The 13,945-nt window shown below is 42.2% G+C and overlaps 1 protein-coding gene across 1 annotated transcript in view; it reads left to right on the top strand.

The window, feature by feature from the left end:
• The window catches only part of GYG1 (glycogenin 1), a 46,109-nt gene that overhangs the window by 11,290 nt on the left and 20,874 nt on the right, over window positions 1–13,945 (top strand). Inside the window, exon 5 of the mRNA XM_037525825.1 lies at window positions 6,805–6,931. Within this exon, the coding sequence (XP_037381722.1) occupies window positions 6,805–6,931 (127 nt within the window). The remainder of the gene's footprint in view (window positions 1–6,804; window positions 6,932–13,945) is intronic.

The raw sequence follows: 13,945 nt of genomic DNA, 5'->3' as shown, positions 1-13,945 counted from the left end.
CTTACACTGATCCTTATTAAACCCCAGAAATATCCCCAAGAGCTGGGCCATTTGTAAATTATAATTCAGTAATCCTTGGCATGTTCACTGTAGGCAGAAATGATGATACCTCATTCTTGAAGTGTCTCATTTTCATTTCAGCATTTGCCTGTTATCGTCATAGTATTGAACATGTTTTACTTTAAATTCTTTGCTATCTGCTTCTGTGTCCCCTTATTGGACTGAGAACCACTTGAGAGCTGGAACCTGTTCACTCAATTATCCTATATCTATAGTGACTTTACCTAATTTATATAACTTAAGACATTTCCTATAGAAATAACAGTTTTGCATTCAAAAATGGACTCTTTCTTTAAAAGACTCTAGACTACTGCTTCTCACACTTTAATATGCAGACAAATCACCTGGGATTAAATTGTGGATTCTGACTCTGTAGGTCTGAGGTGAGGCTTAATGGTCTAGATTTCTGTCAAGCTCCTAGGTGATGCCCATGGTGCTAGAAGCTACACCAGACTTGAATAGTATGTTCTGTGGGGGAATGTTCCTGTGGCTTAGCTACTTGAGCTCATGTTTAAAGTAGGATTGAGGGGCCTCCCTGGTGGTGCAGGGGGTTAAGCACCACACTGTGAAGCAATCGCAGCCTCTGCAGCACTGGTTCCATACCTGGCTGGCCAGGGAGTAACCCACATGGCGCAGCAGACCTCTCCTGACTAGCCACGCTGTTCCCCTCGGCAGTGTACTTTGGTCAGTCTGCCTGTTCTGTTCCCCACTGTCTCTGGTGTATCCTCTCACCAACCCCACCCCGCATCTCTGGCCTGTACCCCAGCTCTTGAATGTATAAATAAAAATCTTTAAAAAAAATAAAATAGGATTGACCTCCCACCTACTTCTCCCTTGTAATGCACACTGAGGCCAAAAAAACTGAAAGAGCACACCAACTACAAAAGCCTCAAATAAGTGCACAAATTTAAAAGTGCCCTTAACTCCATTTATATCTTACAAATAGGCCCAGTTCCTGGCAAATGCTTTTATGTCCGTGGTTACCAGGTGTAGCACCAGGATGGCACGAGCATGTTCTCTGTGGATCCGGGCAGATGGGTAAAGGAGAGTCCTGGAGCCCTCAGTGGTTTTTCAGGCTTTTAATGATTTTTCTATACCCTTTGTAGTGAGGCAACCAGGTGCAGGGCAGGCAGGAAGGCTGAGGAGCCTGGAGGCTGGCAGACCTCCTAGACCTCTAGGAATCTTCACTCCTTCCAGGCTCTCTGGTGTTCTCTCATGGTCACTTCACTGGTCTCTACTACACTCTGCTGCACGGTTCTTTGTTGCCCTATCCTCTGTTGCTGTGCTTGTAGGCTCAGTCTCTCGGCGCAGGTTGTCCACTCACGCACGCCCATATACCACACTCCAGGTGCTGCCATGAGGCATGTGTGTAAGACCACAGGTGTGGATCATAGATGCTAATGGTGGGAGGTGTGGGGGGAGGAAGGAGGAACCCAATCACTTCCATTTACCCTACAGCAGGATCATGACCCTGGTCAAAAGACCTGAAAAAATACCCAGTTGTTGTAAGGTTATTGCTAGCATGTGGGCAGCCTGGGGGAAGGATGATACAGAATCTGATATTTGCCTTTGTTTGCAAAACAGGTGCCACATATACCTTGTTCCATTTATTCTTTCTCCTTATCTCTAACCTATGTCACCACACCCTGGCCCCCTGGCTCCCAGCTGCCAGCAATGCCTTGTAATCATGTTTGTCAGTTCTGATGTGATTGAGATTGAAAATGTCTTAACCTGTCAGAAAACATAAAATTGCCTCCAAAAGTCAGACAAGAATATACTGGGTGAAAATCTGGGGTTTTGTAATGAAAATTCAGTATTCACAGCATCCTTGTACATTTTATAAATCATAATGCTTAAATTTGTTTTGAATTGTACTCTAATATAAGGATTTCTAACGAGGATATTGTTCACTCCACTCATTGATATTTTTTCCCAATGAAGTGAAAACTTGTGCTTAACCTTGACTTGTGAATTGTGCATTTGGGAAAGATGATTGAGTGTGCTAATTTTAAAAATTATTTAAGAAGCCACAGACTTTCAGGTGGCATTTAATTATATTTTTAATGCACAATTTTTGTATTTATGCATACAAGAACTGGGGTGTAGGCTAGAGGTGTGGGGGTTGGAGGGCAGAACAGGCAGAGCCACTGAAATATACAGCTGAGGGGAGCAGCAGGGGAGACTGAGAGGTCTGCTGCTGTGCCATGTGGGAAGCTCCCTGGCCAGGGATTGAATTCATGCTGCAGTGGCCGGCAATAGCTTGATAGCACTGAGACTTTAGTCCCCGTGTCACCAGGGAGGCCCTAATCCACAATTTTTGAATAAAAAAGCGAACTTGTGTAGTCACATAATGAAGTCAATGGCCATGGTCTATACTGGTTCCTCCAGGTTCATGGTCTATACTGTCCCTCCAGACACAAGGTCCTTATTGAATGGTTAAGGGTTTGTCAATTGAGTCGTCACTGCTGACTCATTCTGCTTCCCTGCCTTTCTTCTCATTCATTTCCTATTCTACCTGTGCATCTCCGCTTTGCTATGGCACATGGTGATGTTTGTAGGATACATGAAGGGATATGGAAATGGCTTTTTGTGGCTGGAGGAAGCTGACTAGGAGTTTGGAGGGATCCCCGGCACCCCCTCTTATTTCCCTGTTTCCCAGACTTGCCCTGCTGGACTGAGAAGTTATAATTTACAGCCACTTTTTATTTCAGTCTTCATAGAAGTAGATTTTTTGTTGTTGCATTACATGTAACTACCCGTAATTTTAAAATGATCTTATAATATGGCATAAAAAAACAAGTAATAGAAAATACATATATAACGCCCAGTTTACAAAGTTCAAAAACAAGTGAAACTACACTTGTCTAGGGATATTTACATATGTGATAAAATAAAGGAAATGCAGACAATTACAAATGAAATTCATGATTAGTGTTATTTCTCATTGGATGAGGGATCCCAAACAGAGAACTGAAACAGTATTGGTAATATTTAAGTTCTTAAATTGGATATTGAGTTTATAGTTTTATTTAAGGTGTTTTATAAACTACATGAATATTTTTGATAGCATATTTCATAATAAAATAAATTAACACGTAAAAATGGAAAATGTTTAGAAAGAAAAGATCTTAGCACAAATCTCTTACCACCAATTGTGTTAATACTTACAAGTTATAAAAGTACTTATAAGTTATACGTATAAGTTAATATACTTATAAGTTATACTTAAGTTAATACTTATAAGTTATACTTATAAGTTAATACTTATAAGTTATAAAAATAACAATATAAGATATATAATCTACCCAATTACTATTGTTTCATTTATTTTCTTCCAATATGAATGTTTACATTCTTAGTTACAATCACAATGTTACATAGTGGGCAGAAAGTTTTCCTTTTTTACAGTTTATAGTTGTAAGTTTAATGAGTGAATAATACTCCCTTTAGTATCATAGTATAATAACCATTCCTTAGTGGTAAAATATTTTAAGTTGTTTCAACTTTTCTACTGCTGTAAAATGTAGTCACGGTTATTGTATTCATTCATATACAATTTACATATATAAGGCATTCTGCTACATGCTAAAATTATAGTGGTAAACAAAAAGAGGCATAATCCCTGTCTTTGTGGAATTTAGAATCTAGTGACTAACAATTCTATATTCTATTTTGCACTTTAACCACATGAATTCTCACTTGTAAAATAACCTTATTTTGAGAGAAATATAGATCTACATGTATTTGTAAGAAACAATAAAGAACAATCCCACATACCCAACACCAAGTTTTCCCCAATGGTAAAATCTTGCATAACTATAATTCCACCACCAGGAAATTGACATTGATACAATTCACCAGCCTTATTTAGATTTCACCAGTTTTACGTGTATTCATCAGTATGTGTGTTACATGTATGTGTTTTCATGCAGTTTTATCAAGTCTATAGATTGGTATCCGCACCACAACCAGGTACAGAATAGTTGTATCAGAGGCACCCTTGTGCTACCCTTTTGTAGCTATAGGCAACTTCTTCTCCTCCTGAATCCTGGCAACTATGAATCTATTCTCTATTCCTCTGATTTTTATCATGTGAATACCATTTTTATCAGTGGTATTCAATACCATTTTTGTCAGTGGTATTCAAATGGAGTCACATCATTTGTTACCTATGGGACTTTATTTTTTTACTCAGTGTAATTCCCTTGTGAGCCATCCACATTCTGTGATATTAATACTCCCTTTTATTATCAAGTAATATTTCATTGTATGGAGGGGCCATATTTGTATACCTGATGAAGAACATTTGGGCTGTTTACAGTTTTCCACTATTATGAATCAAACCACTATGAATATTTCCTCAACGTTCATTTTGATGATTTTGTGCAAAATTAAATCATCAAGACTTCAACTTCTGTGCTGCAACCCCTAGTGTCTGTCCACATTTGGCTTATCTGTATAGTCTATAAGTAAGTCTGATGATGGTATGGTGTTTAGTTTTAATATTTCATATCTCAAGATACATTAATTTGTCTACATAGCTAAATTCTGTTATTCATGTAACAAGTGAAGCATATCCTGATGCTGTCTTAAATGTCCTTTGGAACTTAAAAGGATGAAACCCGATTTTCTCTTGGGCTGTTTGTCTCTTGAGGAAGGGGACTTGTCAGAGCCTCCTTGTGCAAAGAAGTTTTCCATTGATGTTCATTCAGTGAATACCTTTGATCCTTAGGATTGTTTGAGTGTATTTGGGAAAAAAGGACATACAGAGGATGGCTAAGGTACATTTTCACATTATTTTTTAATTTTTTTAAAGATTTATTTATTTATGCATACAAGAACCGGGGTATAGGCCAGAGGTCTGGGAGGTGAGAGAATTCACCAGAGACAGAGAGGGGAACAGAACAGGCTGACTGACAAAATGCACTGCTGATGGGAGCAGCAGGGGAGCCAGGAGAGGTCTTCTTTGCCATGTGGCTTGCTTCCTGGCAGGCCTGGGATTGAACTCATGCTGCAGAGGCTGCGGATTGCTTCATAGTGCGGTGCTTAACCCCTTGTGCCACCAGGGAGGCCCCATTTTCACTTTAAATCTAATGCCTTAAGCTCCAAATATTAACTAATTCTCCAGAGTTTTAAAGTTTCCTTCAAAACCAAGAAAAACGGAACAGTAATGACAGCCAATTAGACCTCCTATATGTTTAAAAAAGAAACTGGGTCTCAGGGCCAAAGCAGAATGAAGAGGAAAGTAATTAAAGTATGCCAGCCTTGCACTGGGAAAGGACACAATTCTCTTTGCCTGCCATCCCCTATGTACACACACACACACAGAAGACTTTGCTTTGATGCATATTCTCTGAAATGTCATGAATCTTAAACAGAAAGCTCATGGGCTACATGGAAGACTGTTTTGAGGAGACAGTGACCTGTTTTGTTATTTGTGTGTTTGTGGTTTATGTTAGATACTTTGCCATTTAGATTTATTTCTTTTTTCTTTTGAATGAATAGCATCAATTCACGTTCTGAGGAAGACTTTATGTCCATAAAGTCCAAGGGCTGAGCAAACACTGTGCTCTACAGTTGTGACTGACGTAGGTTCAGTGATGGCCGGCTGGGACCTGCCCAGAGACTTACTCAGGGGACAGGAGAATGCACCATAAGGCAATGTGGCTTTCTGTTAGTGAGCTAACAGTTGGAAGACCCAGGAAATAATTTCATTATCCCTGTTTGCTCTTGTTTGCTTTTTTTTTAAGATTTATTTATTTATTTATACAAGAACCAGGGTACAGGCCAGAGGGAGGGTGAGAGGATTCACCAGAGACAGAGTGGGTAACAGAACAGGCAGACTGACAAAATACACTGCTGAGAGGAGCAGCTAGTGCGACAGGAGAGGTCTGCAGCACCATGTGGGACCCTTGCCTGCTGGCTGGGATCGAACCGGTGCTGCAGAGGCTGCGGTCAGCTTCGCAGCGCTGCGCTCAACCACCTGCGCCACCAGGGGAGGCCCTCTCGTTTGCTTTTCCACTATTATTTTCTGTGCCATTGCTCTTTAACATAAAGTCTTACATTTAACTGAGGATAGAACCTGAAACCTGAGCCCCATGATCGATGCAACCCATTCCCCACTCTCCAGTCCCCTACACAAGCCACCTTCCAAGTCTTCTTTCCCCAGGATCCTGTTCCTGCTCACTCCAGGCCTTTGGTATGTTCTGTTTGTTCTGCCTAGAACACTATCTGCCCTTCTCTCCACCTGCATTTGTCAAGTACTCCTGTGGCATGGACCCCTCAGATCTCGGCTTAAATACAGCTTCCTCATAGAATCCTTCTTGAATCATCAGATGAGGTCTGTAGACCTTGGGGTCTACAGAGTACCTTGGAGTCTCAAGAGTACCTTGTACTTTCTTCATGCCCTTCTCCCCATTGCCATGATGTTTATCTGTGATTATTAATTCACTGATACCACTGCTCCTCCAATCCCACCCAGACCCTCATAAAGATGGTGACCCATGTCTCTGTTCACCGTTCAATCTCCAGTGCCTGGTGCAGTGTCTGGCATAGAGTAGTTGCTCAATATTTTTTCATTTAACTCAGGAAAATAGCCACCCCTTGAACTGTCCTTAGTAGGTTTAATATGGCATTTATTTTTAAAATGGGATTAGTTTTGGTTTTAAAGGCCCAGTACTGTATCTCTGAAAAAATTACTCAACTTTCCTCGAAGTCTTTGACTATTTCATTTTTTTCTTTCAGGTGGGGACCAGGGTTTACTGAACACATTTTTTAGCAACTGGGCAACAGTGGATATCAGAAAACACCTGCCATTTATTTATAACCTAAGCAGTATTTCTATATACTCCTACCTCCCAGCATTCAAAGCGTAAGTGCAAACAGTTTAACTGTTCTTGGGGATGGAAAGGGTAAGGGGGTTGGGTTTAATATTTTTGGATGCCTTGGATGCTTTATTATCATTCTGAGGGTGATAACAGGTCACCTGAGGGAAGTCTTTCTCTGTGAGAAACAAGTTCTGTGATGGGAGAGGCCTTGATGTTCTGGGTCACGTTGTTTGCAGTAACCGGGAGGGTGATTAGCTGCACCCTTAGCTGGGGAGAGGTTTCTTTCGTTCCTGGAGTGCCTGACCCTCTGATAAATCATCTGTATGTCATGGTCAAGAACACAGACTGGGCACAGACCCAATTTCTGCTCTGACTGACTGCTGAGCTGCAGTTCTGTCACATCTAGAAAAGGGGTGTTAATAATGGCTCCCTCTCCTGTTTTGGGGATTCACGCAGATGCTGACTGCAGCCGTGGGGGGTGGGGTCAGGAATGGGGGCGGTGGCACTGACTACCTCAATTCACACCCTGGACTAGCCACTTCCTGGACGGTTACTGGTTGCTGAACTTCTAGTTCAGTAGATACTGGGTTAGTTACTGACGTTCCCCCTGAGGCAGTGTCCTCCAGTAGTTATCATGTGCATTAAGGAAGGTTATCATGTGAAGTGGTTAGAAGAGGGCCTCGCCTTAGGCATTCAGTAAATGTTAGGTTATTGGTCTCTTTTGTCTGGGAGGTTGTAGTGGCAGGAAGGGCACAGAGCAGGTTTTCTGTGATCCGAGCAGACCGGTAAAGGAGAATCCTGGAACCCTCGGTGGCTTTTTCAGGGTTTTATTGCCATTTTACCAGGTACACAGTAGCAGGGGTGCATGAGGTAGGGCCAGGAGGCTGTTAGGCCTCCCAGCCCCTGGTGAGTCTTCACTCTTTCTGGGCTCTCTGCATTCTCTGCTGGTTATGCTCTCGTTCTACTTCTCGTTCTTGTTCTCCTCCTGGTTCCACTGGTGTCCTGTGACACTGCCCTTAAAAGCCCAGTCTCTCAGCCCAGGTGTACCTACCTACACATATGCCCACACCGTCAGGCATGCATTCAAGGACCGCAGGGATCTATCATTAATGCTAATGGAGGGAGAGTGGAAAAGCCTGATAATTTTTCACTTACCCTACAGAGGTAATGTAGCAATGATAGTAATCTCTGAAGCCAGCAAGGCAGGACTGGTGTCCTCACGCTGCCACTTACCTACTGTATGACTTAGGCACTGTACCTTATTTCATATACAAAACAGGAAAGAAGCTAATACCTACCTCACAGGGTGATCATGACGATAATGAGTTCATATGCATAAAGTGCTTAGTGAAATACTGTTGTTTTTGGCAGTGTGCTCACTTGCCTTTATCCTTGGTGTGGATAACTCCATTAGCACAACCTAGTTGTGGTGCTTCTTTCCCTGTCAAGGCCTGGGTCCTGTTCTTTAGCAGCTGACTCATTTGTGTTGAGCCAGTTATCTTGAACAGAGGCCAAGCTGTCAGGCTGATCTTAGACCCAGCTGTGAGCAGCAAAGCTCACTGAATTGGGCCTGGCTCTCCGATCTGTGTCTGCTTGAGCATTCCTGAGTGAGCAGGACACAAAAAGGGCCCTTTACTCCTCATAGTTTACTATCTAAAGTCCTCTCTCAAAATCTTGCACCATGGAAATGAGCACTCTGGCTTTTTGTGACAGAAATGTTTCTTTTTATTCTTTTCTGGACAAACTCTGTCAACATCCCTCAGATAAAGAAGTAAAATATCTTGTGTTCTTTCCTCCCTAAGTGTCCTTTAGGTTTATGTCTCTGACACACTAGAGCCTCTTTTTTTTAAAAAAAAAAAAAAAAAAGAAAAAAAAAGATTGTACCTTTTGTATCAAGTGCATTCTTTTTTTTTTTTTTAAAGATTTATCCATTTATTTATACAAGCACTGGGCACAGTCAGAAGCGCGGGAGGGCGAGAGAATTCACCAGAGCCAGAGCGGGGAGCAGAGCAGGCAGAAGGACCAAAGTACACTGCTGAGGGGAGCAGCGGGCGGCAGGAGAGGTCTGCGCACCATGTGGGACCCTCCTCCGGTGGCCGGGGAGCAGGCCGGGATCGGGGATCGAACCTTCACAACCCAGCGCTCAACTGCTGCACCACCGGGGAGGCCCTGAGCCTCTTGATTTTGTTCCTTTTCTGTAGTGAAATAGGCAAGCTCACAAACATACCAACTGTGTTTCTAGTAAAGTAAGTAGAACAGGGTTCACTTTCAGGGGATGGAATAGGAGCAGCATTAATTTTGCCTCTCAGTCCTTGGCCTTGTAAAGAACAAACCTGTGTTCCTTGGCCATGTGGGCCTGTTTGTCTGTAATATTTATTGCCCCATAGCCAACCCTGCCAGTTTGAACAGTGTTTCAGCAAACCATGTTAGCTCTACCCCCTAGAACTGTAGGTCTGTAATAGGGCAGTTGCTTAATTTAATTACCAGATTCAGCTGAGCAGTGAAAACAGTGAGTGCAAAGGAGAAAAGACTCATTAGTAATATGAGTAATTCTACCTACCTTTCCATTCAATTCTGCACAGTGAGCATCTATCCTAGAAGGAATATGTTGGGGTCAATTCGGGCAGAGAGGTAAAGTAGAATCCCAGAACCTTGGGTGGATTTTTCAGACTTTAATGCTTTCTCAGGGAACCAGGTACACAGGCACACCAGGCAGGGAGGCCTGGCATGCAAGGAAGGAGACAGGGCAGGGGGCTGGGAGGCAGGCAGGCTACCAGCCCCCCAGGAATCAAGAATCTGTGCTCTTTCTCTGGGCTCCCTCTGGCATTCCCAGCCCCCTCCTCACCCCGCTTCCCCTCTCCCTTTCTTCCTACCCTCCTCTCTCCTCCCCACACCCCATAGCTGTTGCTGCTGCTTTTATCCTTGCTTCTAGGCTCAGATGTGCACACCCATGCACATTTTGCATTAACACAATCAAGGCCACAGATAATAGCCACAGAGGCTAGTGCAAAAAGCCTGATAGTTTATTTGCCCTACATTAGCTTTCACTCATAGCCTGATTTGCACAGTCATTGCCTGCATTTATTTTATTTTTAAAGAGAACAAGTGGCAGGTGGAACAGTTAAGTTTCGTTGTTTTTTAGAGAGGGGGGAAGCAATATACTTACTAGAAACTTGACCTCATCTCTTAGGAACTCAGTAGTTTTTATATACCCTAAATTAACTTCCCAGAAAAGCAGCTTGAGATCTAAATTTCCAAAATTGTTAGGATGGTTTCTTCCTCCTTGCTCAACAAATGAATGCTAATTTTGGAAATCTCCTTGGTTTATTGCCATAACCATAGAGTAGATGACACTCTGGGGATGTCGGGAGCAACTCCATCCATGAGCCAGATGTCAGGCAGCCTGTGGCCTCACTGAGGTTAGTGCTGCCTCTGTGTAGCTTGCCCTCAGGTTGTCAACTCCACATTTGTGTGATAGGACTGCTCACAGTGATGCCTTGTCTCACTTCATTGCTGCCTACTTAGGAATGTTGAAGCTAGATCAGAAGTATCATTTTCAGTTTCCTCTGTCAGAAAATACTTTGTTTTCCTTATGGAAATCCTTCTCCAGAGATACTTTCCTTACATTTTTCTTGCTATTGGGAAGGATTGAAAAGGCAGGTAGTTATATTTCCTTTTTGTGTTAAGTTAATGTAAAATTTGTTCGAACTCTTTTAAGCTGAAATAGCCTATCCTGAACATCAGGGCCACCATAGCTGCTCCACAAATTGCCATGTGGGTTTCTGAGGGCTCATGAATTTGAAACCCCCATTCTTGGACTCAGAGTAAGAGTAATCTCCAGGACCAAGTGGTCCTGTGGTATATTGGCCTTCCCTAAAACTGTATGGATAGTGGCAGATAGAATGAGAACCCATGAGTGATTTACAGCAACTTGAGCATCATGGAAAAAGTAATTGAGAATTTGTCTTACTAATTCCAAACTATGTGCCATGAGGTCCCCAAGGCAGTATTTAAATGTCCCAGTATCTTAGAGCTTGGGATATTTTGGAAGAGTGTAATCTTTGCTATCATAAGTTTTCCATAAAAAAAAAAGGCATAACATAAAACAAACAACATGAATTTGAGCCATGAATGTTGCATATCTAATGCTTTCATCTACCTATTAATTTATAATATATGAATTGGAAAAGAAGTTCATAACTTTGTTTATTAATGAAATAATATTCCTGCAAGTATCTAGCATAATGTTTGGGAAGTGTGTTTTTAGGTAACTATTGGTTCCTTTTAAGTTTTCTCCGTATCTATCCATATAGCACAGAATTTCACTTGTGCATGGTACTAGGCAAAATCTCATTAGTCTTCTTAAACCAGTCATTTAGTTTAACTGTAGTTTTCTATTCAATCCACTAACTAAAAGCTGTTTATGTCATGTTCTGTGGACCTAAAACAAAGAAAAAGAAGTCTCTGGTATTGTTTCCAACTGCTATAAACTGATTGACAACAAAGATTGACTTAGCAAATAACTTACAAATAAATATTTTAACTTACCCTTTTACTTGAGTTTAGATTATCTGGGACTTGGCCTGTTCTAGTCTCAGAAACTAGATCTAGAAACCTAAAATATATCCATTTGTTTATTGCCTTAAACTTTTCTGAGAATATTTGTATCCATTATTTTTTTTTAAAAGATTTTATTTATACAAGATCTGGGGTACAGGCCAGATGCGCGGGAGGGTGAGAGGATTCACCAGAGACAGAGCGGGGAACAGAACAGGCAGACTGACGAAATACATTGCTGAGGGGAGCAGCGGGCGAGATAGGAGAGATCTGCCGCGCCGTGTGGGATTCTCGCCAGCTGGCGGGCCATTGAACTTGCGCTGCAGAGGCTGCAGACAGCTTCACAGTGTGGCACTCAGCTGCCTGCACCACCAGGGAGGTCCATGTATCCATTATTTCTTTTTCAGGAATGTGGCTTATTCACTAAGAACTTACTAGGCCTCTTTAAAATCAATGTTTTCCAAAAGTGAAATTTTTGGAAATGTCCTAAATTCTGTTGTTTTTATGTATTCCTCATTTAATTGTTTTTCCATGACCTTTTACACCCCCTGATTTCAGCTGTTTCTATGACTAATATCATTGAACCCATCACCTTTCTTTGTTCATTTCTTTTCACATGCCTACATCCCACCTGGTATCCTGAGACTGTCGTAGTTTGGGTCACTCTTAATTTTTTGCCGTGTGTTTGTCCATTCTCTTGGTCATTCAGGTGGCAGGCCTGGAGAATGGAGAGTGAGATAGAATCTGACCACTGAGGGCTGCAGAGGTGAATGAGGAAACTGAGCCTAGTGAGCTCAGCAAGTGTGTGAATGTGCCATGTCCTGTACATCGCATGGCACAGGCCCATCATGGCGCAGGTGTTGCAGAGCAATCAAGTGGGGCTGCCCAAATGTCTTATTTTCCCTTTCTCGTTTGTGATGCCTGTCGGGCCTCGGTGCCCCGTTTCTCAGCGTGGCCATCCGCATTCTGACCTCATGTCTGTCAGATGATGTGTCCTCAGATCTTATGACTGCTTCTTCCATGACTCTCCCTCAGTCCTCATCATCAAGGGAAAAGCTTCCATGTTATAACCAGCGCACCCTTTAGAGGCTGCTGAGTGTGAGTAAAAAGGGAACAAGGGGTGCTGTCTGTTGGTCCCACAGATATGCTTGTCTACCTTACATAGTATTAAAAAAAAAAAACCCTCAATTTCCAGTGTTGTGACATTAGGTAATTTCATATAAAACTTAAGATTTCTAGCTTCTTTAAAAAAAATCAGGTATTTAGTGGGACATGGAAGAAAGATGTCAAAGATGACTGTTACAGGCTTGGGGCCTAAGTAACTTGAATAATGGAATTGTCACTTCCTGAGATGGGAAAGAAGCATCTCAGGATGCTGGGTGAAGCAGGTTTGTGAAAATAGGGACTGGTCAGAGATGTATTGTTTGTATTAAGTTTGAGGTGCATATTAAATATCCCTATGAAATTATGGAACGGTAAGTAGTTATAAGTTTCAAATCCGCAGAGAGGTCTGGGTGAGACTTAACTATGGGAGCTGTCAGCATGTAAGTAATATTTATAGTCATGAGACAAGATGATTTAACCAAGAGGTTAAATAGAAGATAGCCCTGAAGACTGACGCCTGAGGAAGAACAATGAGGAGGAATAGAAAGAACCAAGTATAGCAAATCAGGAGGAAACCCAAGAAAGGGAGCTGTTGCACAAGCCAAGCAAAGATGTTTCAGGGAGGAGTGATCCATCTGTGACAGATGCTATGAATGGTCAGATAAGAGGACAACTGTGAATTGGCACTGGACCTAGAATGCGGAGGTCACTGATGACTGGTGAGAGCACTTACGGTGGAGTGGTGGGAAACGCCAGATGAGGTGGTGGTTCAGGAGAATAGGGGATTGGAAAGAGAGTGAATGTAGATAGTTCTATCTATATTCTAAAACATTTTCTTTAAATGGGAGCAAAGAATAAGGCTGGTAGCTGGATGGGGATGTTAGGCTGAAGAGGATGGTGGCTGTTTTTTTTAAAGATGGGAGAAGTTACAGCATGTTGTGTACTGATAGGATAGATCAAGGAGGGAGGGAGAGCATCAGTAATGCATAAAACTGGATGCATTTGCACTTGCTGGAGTGATGTTGCTACAAGGGAGTACATTTAGGTACAGGCAGTCATAGAGCCAGGACAGCTCATTCTTGAACAAGGACGGTAGTATGTCGGGGCACAGATACAGGTAGATGGGTGTATTTTTTGTTTAAATGAATGAATGAGCAGTCAGCTGGGAGAGACTGATAATGACATGCTAACCCCTGTCACACACACCCCTCCCCCCCGAAAAGTCTCCCTAATGGCCTAGTGGGGCTTCCTTGGCCTACTCTGTATAGAGAGATCAGCCAGGTGGTAGGTGGTATAGTTCACTAGGTTCTAGTCTAGGATATTAAAATCTAGGTTTGAGTACTGAGGCTGATCTGATTTCTAGGCATGATTGAGAGCGTTATTTAGCATGAAAGGCG

Source organism: Talpa occidentalis, unplaced genomic scaffold (genome assembly GCF_014898055.3).
Source record: "Talpa occidentalis isolate TD23 unplaced genomic scaffold, MPIMG_talOcc4v2.1 talOcc4.4, whole genome shotgun sequence".
Lineage (NCBI taxonomy): Eukaryota > Metazoa > Chordata > Mammalia > Eulipotyphla > Talpidae > Talpa > Talpa occidentalis.
Note: the sequence above shows the minus strand (reverse complement) of the source record. Positions and strands in the feature narration are given on the sequence as shown.